Below are 10,022 nucleotides of genomic sequence, written 5' to 3'. Positions count from 1 at the left end.
GCCTGAGCCGTTTGGGATTTGCTCTGCTAGCTAGGCAATTCCACCCCATCACCCTTTTAATGTAAATAACTATCCTTAATTAATGGAAATGCAATATATACTAAATGTAATGACAGACTGAGTAAATTAACAAATGCAGGGCAAGATGTTGTGACTCTGCTGAAGGCATTGGATGAGGATCTTGTCCATTCATCTCGTAAGTTTAGGCCAGTTAAAAACAATGTGAAGTAAAAAGCATTTTTAGACTGTACAACCACGCTGAAATGAAATACGTTTTAGATTTCTGCTAGAATAAATAACTGGAAGCACAAACTGAGTCATTTAGGCATGTAGCTAGTTAGATCTCGTAAGCAGTCCAAAATATGTGTACCCACAGTTGCTGACGGTTACAGAAAGGAAGGCCAGGATTTGAAAACCCTTTTCTGATGATGCACAAATAAACAAATGAGCATGAATTTAACAACAAAGTCAATATTAATCCTTCCCCATTCCTGCTGTCCTGGAGATTTGAAAGGTAAACATAATTAAGGAAAAATTAAATTTACCAGCCTGCATGTGGCAGCTCATCTTTTCGTTTTCCTTCCCTTCCTCTTCTCCCCCCACCTCTTAAAATCTTTTTACTTCCTTCATCTTTATACCAACCACCAATGAAATGCCAAATTATCTTGGCTTGGTTTAATTACATGTTTCTTTGGAATGACCCAAATGTGAAAACAGTGATGCAGCAGGGACACAGGATGCTTTTCTTTTAGCTTGGTCTTCATATTCTGCCTCCCTTTCTCCAAGTGGCCACATCTTTCTCCTTGCTCCTTCCTCAGTACTTCTCTCGCTCTTTTCTTCAGATTCAACCATCCCTATAAATATCTTTGTGATGGATAGAGGGAAAGGAATTGGGCATGAGAGATGTAAGATTTCATCAGAAAAAGGAAGTGGGAGAGCCCCCAGGAACTTCACAAATTATCCTGAAGAAAATTAAACTTGCCAATGGTATGGGACCATATTCTAGCTTTTTGTAATTGCACTCTGTACGTGGTTCCTGTATTTTTAGTTTACTGTTGCTTTTGTTTCCATTTTATCCTATCTGTCTCCACCTGCATTTACTTGTTCGTGACTTGGAACATAAACTTCTTGCAGCAGGGACTACTTCGTGGTTTTGTGTGTGGTTTCCACATATACGGTGTTACCACGTTGATGGTGACAGAAATAGCAGTCATCATCCCTCTCTGAAGAATTTGTTTCAAAACCTGAGACTATTCTCCTGTTTAATATAAAGAAAAAACTGAATTTTGTGATCGTAACAATGTTATTGCAGCGCTGGGGCAATAGGTGTGTATTACTTCTTAGGATACAGCAATAGTGAGGTAATGAAGCAGCACACAGCTTCTTGAACGGGTGACCCAGTGTGTGCCACCTCACTTCGCTTGCCAAGTTCCAGTTCAGTTCTGTGTTACCTTGGTCATCTGCACTGTGGATGTTTACAGCCCTTCCTCTTTACCAGAGGGGAAGGATGAAGCAGTGAGGGATTTCTTCTCTGCCCCTGAGTAACACTGAACAGCAGCTTCTGAATGAAGCAGCTGCGTGAAGCAGTGACAAAGGGTTAAAGCAAAGGCTGAAATGAACTCCTGCACCTCTCCCTGCAACACCTGGACCTGTATTGGACGGAAGTGTTTTTGTCAAAATTGTCAGCTTCACTCGATTCCCTGTCACTAAGCAGTATTTTCATATTATTATAAAGTAAGAGGTCTGTTCTAAATATCACTGTGAAAATGTTCTGAGTGAGTCCTTCATGTGAAAGACAAACATATGCATTTGCTACAATATTTCTCTGTGTAATTAAATCTTCTGGAGGTGTCCAGGGCAAAAAGATAACGGACCCACAGAAGTGATGTATGGCACAGAAGTCACCAATTGTGGTGTAAAATACCTGAACAAGATGGAAGAGAAAGTGCAAAGGCTTTTAAATGTGGGTGAATTTTTCTTCCACATCCTTCCTTTTGGATAGTTGAAAATGGTGTTTCTGAGCAGCTTTTTTTTTTTTTTAGGACATTGTAGGAAATCGTAAAATCATTTAGATTGGAAAAGACCTTCAAGATCATCAAGCCCATCCATCAAGCTGACCTATGCTAATAAGAAACAAAAACATATTTTGCTGCCAAAAGGGATAGTCATCTTTTAGCTCCTGATGTGATTCTAAAGGTCAGTGAGATTCAGGGACTCCACGTATCTCAGTGCTGCTATTTTAATCTATAAGCAATTAGTTGCTCGGTCCTGCCAAACAATGGGTAGCTTATTGATACAGTCAAATACTTGTGGGTTTGATTATTGCCTAAGATACTAATTGGTTGCTTTCCCCAAAGCAACTTGTCATGGCTTTAGAACGTCAAATATCACACCCTCTTGTTAGCACTAGTCTGAACTTTGCTACACAGCACCTGTGATCACATCAGCACAAAAATGTAAAAAATTTTAACTGTAAAATTAAATATCTCTTGTAGGAAAGATACAAACAGCGGCTCAAACTTGTTCAGGATTCAGTCAGAACACGCTAAGTTCACAAGTCTCACGAGTAGTTCTCCAAAGGCTTAAGGAAACATTAGGAAGAGATGTGAAATCATAAATTGACAACAGAGAGGAGTTCTTACATTTTGCCTTTCTTCTGATAAATGTGTTGTAATATTAACCAGTGATTTAAATAATTTACTGTTACTACCGTAAATCACATTCAGGCAGCACCTGTATTATTAACCTTTCCTTTCCAGCCTTCCAGTTCCCCAGGCAGTTCTACTCCTTGGTCCACCTGGAAGCGTGGCAGCAATGCTCCATACAGATGGACATCATGTGGCTGGCTGGCTAGATGGATTTTTTTCCCCCCACCACATTGTTTAACCAGGCTCAGAGCAGTCCTGAATGACATTAAAGCTCTGGCTCTGACAGCTCACAAGTGTTTTGCCACAGGTGTGGTTTTTCCCCCAGAGATCTCTGGGTCTGAATGCTGAAGAGAAAAGAGCATAGGCTCAAGATGTCCTTGACAAGAAAGGGGTGAGTATTGCTCTGCAGAGGGTTTGTTTAACAGCTTGCTTGTATCCACAGGGTAATATCAAGCTGTAAAATGTTAGTAAGAAATGGGTTTAGTAGGGGATACTACTTCTACACTGCCTAGTATTAAGCTGTAAAAATCACCCCAGAAATATGCCTCCTTCTGTGATGAAGAGTTACAGGTGGGTTATAATTCACCACCTATTTCTGAATGCTTTGTTACGCAAGAGAAAGAAAGACCGCTGCAGCAGGCGATGTGGGAGTGGAGAGATCACTGAATAAGAAAAGCTAGAAGGAGAAATTACTTTTCGTGACTCTAGGGAGTCACGTTTCAAACTCGGCTTATAATTGTATATACTTTACCTGTCTCTGAAATTCTTTTACATATATTAATGTTATAGCGATCCGTATGAGCACGATGGGCAGTATGCCAAAGGGGGATGTAATTTTCAACTACCTCCGCACTGTGATTGGAGAGGGGAGGAGGATGTCCACTAACAGTGTAATTATGTGGCAATTCCGGAGAAATTGATTATTATTAGCTTTTTATGATCACACTAACAAAGTCAATGATCCAAGATGAAACAGCAAAAATTAGTGCTTGAACAATATTCAGCAACAAGATATCACCAGGTGAGAGTGGAAACCAGATAGTTCCTGAAACTGAAATGGCCATCTCCCACCAACTGCAGCCATGGATGTGCTCTGTTAAAGCCTGATCCACTTTACCAGGGAAATCCCAGGATGAGAGGCCATGTAAGTATGCAATGACACATACAGTATCGAGAAGTGGGGGGGTGTTTATTCTAAATACCCACATCACTGGGGTATTTGCACCTTTAACCAACAGAGAGAATTACAGGTAGTGAATACAGATCATTTTCTTCAAGTTGGTTATTGCTTTAACAAAATCTTCTGTCACTTTTTCTAACATCCATCTTCAGCCCCTCCCAAACGCAGCACTGAGACTGGATACCTGCACGGTCAGGACTATTTGCCCCTTTGAGGCTCTGTGGTTTTATAAATAATAATTAGAAACACTTCTCTGTGATTTGAGAAGGTTTTTCTAAAACGAGAGCAAGTTGCTAGAATACTTGAACAGCAGAGTAATATTTCCGAAGGTCATAATAATAAAGGAGGGGAAAGAGAATAATCATTATTGCTCTTTCTTGCAATTAGTCTGCTTTCCGATATCCCACATTGCAACTAGAACATTATTCAAGAACACCCATCACAGTGCTTAACAAGATTTAATGTACATTTATTCTTAACATGTGGAACATATAAAGATTTTATACTGAATAAATGAAATTCATTAAGCCAGAGGAAAAGGAGGAATTTACATCAAGTTTTTTTCTTTTTTAACTACATTATCTTGAAATACAAATGCAGATTCTTGTCACTGAAAAATCTTTGAAGTTGTGTTTCTTCCTTTTTTTTTCCTGTATATATTTTTTTTGTCTGTAGACTGGTAACCATTTTCTTAAATCAATCCATACGTAACCATTTCCACACCTTGATTTATAAAGCAAATTGTGATCGGCTGCTCTCCCGAAATAGAGCATGACTTTATACATACAGAAACTTGTACATTACCCTCAGTTGTTGGTTTTCTGTGTTGGGTTTTTTCTTTTTTCTTTTTTTTTTCTTTTATTATTTTTTGGAGATATGGCCCAAATGAAAGAAAAAATAATTCTACTATCACTTTGTAGATACCACATCATGAAAAAGAAACTAAAAACTTTGTACTAAAAAAAAAAAATGAGGGTATGTTTAATGTACAACTTCTATATACATCACGGCCCTTAGGCAATAAAAAAATATTTTAAAAAATGATTAAAGGAATCGTGAAGAACTGTCATTGTGGAAGGTCAAAAAAAAAAAAAAACAGATGTAGACAAGACAGTTCTGGTGAGGAAGCAATTGATGTTTATCATCAGGTTTTGTTTAAAAATCTTTTAACTTGAATTTTTTGTTTTGTTTTGCTCCTAGCCTAATGTAACCATTTCTCCTGAGGAGAAACCCATATCGTTTTGTATTTTGACTACTGACTGACACCCTCCTTGATCCCCTACACCTACATCACTAGAATCTTCTATTGCACAGAGCTTTGGGTGATGGTATACAAGTTTTTTTTTTTTTATTTTTTCCTTATTTGAAAAAATAAAACACACAGGAACTTGGTATGTTGGTTATTTTTCACCTTTTCGTTTCAAAGTGGTGAGATTTTTTTCCATCATACAATGGTTTGCCATAACATTTTTTTTAAAAAGTCACTAGTTCGCTTCCCAAAAAATATGCAATACAAACATGGAAAAGAACATTGAAAAGGATAATCTATGGAAAAAAAAAAAAAAGTGTGACCTTTGAATGTACTAGACAGCAACTTTGGTTAAAAAAAATAAAATAAAAAGATGTACTTATACACATAGACAGCAAATATTAATTTCATAACTGTTCAAATTAATAATTTCTTTAATTCCCAATTGGTAAATAGTGAATGGGGCAGAGGAGCAAAGATTCTTTTTTTTTTCCTTCTTCCTACATTGGATAAACAAGAACAGAAAACAGCCAGTTATATGTGACCCTCTAATCTCCACTCACACATGCTTGGCTTCTCACTTATGTCATAACTGCCCGATCTGAAAAAGTACATCACAGATGACAGATGCAACCAGAGAGTTCAGGACAGCAGATATTGAGATATCCAGCAAACGACCCTCGTGCAAAAGGAACTCTGAGCGGTTCTCGTCCACTCTAGCCATGGCCAGCAAGGCCTTGGCTGCCCTGCACATCATGTCTACGCTAGGCGGCTCCAGAGGCGGAGGCTGCATGTGCATGAGGTTATGCTGGCTCTGCTGGTACTGGGCCATGGTGACCCCATCCTCCAGGAAGCTTATCAAGTTTCCGATGCTTCCCTTCTGCACAGCTATTGCCCTTGCTGCTAATGTGTCCCCCTGGGCAAGGTTCGATAAGAGCGCCATGGACATTTCTCGGCAGACCGGGTTTTTGCGATCCCCAACGTACCTAACTAAAGTAGCGTAGAGTTTCTCCTGACGACTGAATGGGGGGGTGGCCAAGATAAGGTCCACATTATTGTCCTGGATACTGAGCTTACACAGGGTCTCCAGCACAAGTCTCTGAGGCGAAAGAACTGAGTTGGGCCCCACGGTTGGAAAAGGATCCTGTGCCTCCGCAGACGGGCACACCATCCAGTGCAGCAAGCCATCCAAAATTGGCAAACAGATGCTTTCTGTGTAAGCAGACAAGTCTAGCTGCCCAGAAATGTTGGCTAATGTGACCAATGTATTATCCCTCAAGACCTCGAGGCAGTCCCACCACCACTCATCCTTGCTGCAGGCCACCCCTTTGTCCTCCTCTTCCTCCTTCTCGTAAGTCTGCGGCGCTCGCTTTCTTTCTGGATGCTCATGGTGAAGAAGGATCAACTTTCCCAGGATCAGCACCAAGCCTGGATGTTTGGACATTTCGGTGTCATTGCCAGGCACAAAAGACAAGCTACGGACGATATTTGACACACAGATGCAGCGTTTGGCCAAGGAGTCTTGCCAGTGAGTTATGGTGCATAGAGGAGTCTCATCCCGGCTCCTTGGCTCATCCTCTAGCAGTTTAATATTCCGGTGGCTTTTGGCTTGATGGATCCCAAAGGGAAATTTACTGCTCTCTGTTTGGGAACCAGAGTTTGAGTCTTCAGGCAATGCTCCTGGCCGGGCTGAGAGGACATCGTCAATGGTTGCTGTTATACTTTTTTCTTGCTGTTCCTCAGATTCGCCTTTCCCCTCGAGGTCCTTCTTTTTGCTTGGAGAGTTCAAGGGAGGAGGGGCTTTCCTGCGTGGAGGAATCTCCATCTTGCTTTCAAAGTGAGTCTGGATATGCTCAGTTGTGTCACCACCACCAAGCTGCCAGTGGAGAAGTCCACTATCAAATTCCTGAACGCGTCCAAGTTTGTCAGATCGGTCAACCACAAATAGATTATTTTTCTTTACAATCTTTATTGGCAGCTTGTCAAATTTACTGGCTTGTTTTGGCCTCTCGCTTGGATCAGCAATGGCACCAGGAGTGGAAAAAACAATGCTTTTTTCTTCTTCTACCTTTTCATCATCCCCCTCCTCCTCCTCTTCATCAAAATAGTCAATACATTCGTCGTTCTCCTCTTTTCCAGTATCCTCTGCCATGGACTGGCTATCATCTTTCTTGGCTGCTTTGTGATCAAGTGCTTTGTGACCTGGATCTCCCACTTCATATTCCATAAGGATTCCAAAAATGTCAATCAGGCATTTTCTAAAATATTCTACTAAAAGCTCTAGAAATCCAGACAACTAAGGGGAGAAGAAAGGAAGAAAGAAAGAAACAAAAAACAGATAAATATTTTTGTCTGCATGGGATTTTACTAGGAACACCAAAGCATACATCTGTGAATATTTCCCTCCTCCTGCTGTGGACTCGTGGCTAAGCCCTGTAAGGCAGAAGTTATTAAAGGAAATTCTTTTAGTTTCTGTCCCATCAGTATATAATGTCAGACTATCATGGCTCCAATTGCTTAAACTATAACAGCTATGAGACGTACAATACTTCTATTCATGTGCCTCCTTTAAGCTGCAGTAGACACCTAGCCTCGCTGTTCTGTCCCCTGGGAAGTGCCTAGTATTCTTTATTGTCTGTTCAGAGCACTGAAGTTTCACACTTGCCTTGCTTTTCTGAATTGTACTTTTATTCGAATCCCGAAGTTGATGATTCTTCTCCTTTGCCTCAGTCTCTACAACCAACTGTTCTGTAGGAATCTGCAGTTCGGGTTCAAGGAACTAACATCCTAGATTAATATCCCACCTCTACTAGAATGGTTCTCTTTTTGCCTGGCAGTATTTTAAAATTGTTATTGGAGCCTGGTGCTGGAAGTCATCCTTCAGAAACAGTTTTCATTTAGCTTTAATCCTCTTAATTAACTTGTAATCATTTTCTCATGGAAAGGCAGTAGTTGGACTTGGTGCTAATTATCCTCAGTGGCTTTATTATTAAAAATTCTTTACTGTTATGATATATTCAGCCTGATTGTCTGCCTTTTAATGGTTGTTTTAATTGTAGACTAATAGGTGTTCAGCAAAATGTATCCCTTTGTCCATTCCGAATTCTCTAGCCACTGCCAAATCCCCCAAAGAATTAAGAACAAACAAATCCTTATGAACTGCAGGAATTATCAGTCATCATAAGGAGTCCTGACTGCCATTGGAAATTGTGTTCAAGGCAAAAGTAACCCCCCAAAAATCTAAAATAATCTGGTATTCTGTGTAATTTGCACAAGGTGCATTGATGCAATCTCTAATAGAGAGAATTCAGGTGAGATTCGCCTCGCTTAACCCCAAACACCTGCAACAGTTACACACCTAACCTAATTGTCTAGATTCCTTTTATAGTCCATGATCTTTTAGAGGCCATTTCTAGGGTATGATTCATCTGACCTATTTTAGATCTCTACTTTAGGATGAGATGAATCATGCTATAGATATCCCTTGTTCTAAAGTTAGGTGGGATGAAATGTACCATCTATGTCTGTGTTTTAAAAAAAAAAGGTCATTATATTTAAAAAATGATGAGTTACACTATTAGTAACCAAGGAATGAATGGAGCAGGGAAACTGAATATTTCATTTGCACAAATTTTAAATTATGTGCATTATCAGCATACCCTCTATTACTGCCACCTAACAGGCCAATGGGTAGAGCAGGGCTGAAAAATTCTAGGAGGTAGTGAGGCAAAAGCATACGCTGTTAAATGGCACGTTACTTGTGTCCTGTGGACAAACAGTGGGTTTTAGCCTTTAAATCATCTTATAAATCTGAAATTTCTGTACAAACCTAATTTACTGGAAGAAGAAGTGAAACAAAAAATAGGTGATTCAGAAAATCTTACAGCTTAGTATGGGACTACTGAGTCAGACAAATAGTGACTGAAAGGCAGTCTCAAGTAGATTTAACATTGTTCTGCAATGCCTTTTCTTGGAAACAGCACAAGATTACTACCATATTGCTGTTTTCTGGGATTGTCCTTGAGCTACAACAAATGTGAATTTACACATCAGTCTTCTGCCAGTGATAAAACTCTTACATTCCTATGTGTCCCTTTCTAGAGATATCCTCCCTTTTGAGCTTATTTCCCCTATTCTAGCCTCAAGCATGTTTTGTTGCTCACTGTTACCAATAATCACAAATGGAACTTTTGCAATATTCAGTTTTATGTTGATTATGATCAATTTTAAGAGACTTCAGCATTTTTATATGTATTGTATTGGCGCTTGTTTTCCTTGGAAGGCTGAGAGGTATATTGCTTTCCCACCTACCTGAGAGAGGTTGAAAGTAGCGACAGTGCTGTCATCATACAGAAGAATATTAATAGTGTCTAGCGCCCAGGTACTTTCAGCCAAAAGACCAGATTTAAGAGACATCATCACTCTCCAGGCCTCAGGAGTTACTGGAGAAAGAAAGGATAAAAGCAAAACAGTATTAGTGCATACTTGCAGTCTGTTAATGAGTTTTGAAAGAACAAGCTGTGACATTCTGAGGGTGCAAAATACAAATGAAACAGTTACCGAAACATTGCTTGTTTAAAACCCTGGTTTCACCACTTAGCTTCATTCTGTTTTTCTGTAACTGCTGCTTAGACTTAATTCTGGAGAATGTCTTAACAGGGCCATTCTTCCTACTTTGCTGAAGATGAAGTCATCTTACAAACTTTTGAGAAGTTGTCCAAAGCAAACAATCCATAAATACAAGTAGAATACTCTGTCAGGAGTATGGGAATTTCAAGTATGAGAACTTGAATGTGTGAAACGTAACAGGAATTCAAGATAAGTAGATACTTGGGAAAGAATATGGGGAGAAAAAAAAAAAAAAAGACAAATAATATGGAATGAATAAATGGGCCACTCAAGGAAGGCAGACACTGTAAGTACACAGCGGAACAGCATTAGCTCT

The 10,022-nt window shown here is 39.6% G+C and overlaps 1 protein-coding gene across 5 annotated transcripts in view; it reads right to left on the bottom strand.

The window, feature by feature from the left end:
* Window positions 1–3,862: 3,862 nt before the first annotated feature.
* The window catches only part of ARID1B (AT-rich interaction domain 1B), a 321,991-nt gene continuing 315,831 nt past the window's right edge, over window positions 3,863–10,022 (bottom strand). For all 5 annotated transcript variants that reach the window (XM_082757126.1, XM_082757129.1, XM_082757128.1 and 2 more), the window contains 2 exons: window positions 9,389–9,519; window positions 3,863–7,373 (listed from right to left, as the gene is read on the bottom strand). In XM_082757126.1, coding sequence (XP_082613252.1) covers window positions 5,664–7,373; window positions 9,389–9,519 — 1,841 coding nt within the window. In that variant the 3' untranslated portion in view covers window positions 3,863–5,663. The remainder of the gene's footprint in view (window positions 7,374–9,388; window positions 9,520–10,022) is intronic.

The sequence above is a fragment of the Aythya marila genome (assembly GCF_965140915.1).
Source record: "Aythya marila genome assembly, chromosome: 3".
Taxonomy (NCBI): Eukaryota; Metazoa; Chordata; class Aves; order Anseriformes; family Anatidae; genus Aythya; species Aythya marila.
Note: the sequence above shows the minus strand (reverse complement) of the source record. Positions and strands in the feature narration are given on the sequence as shown.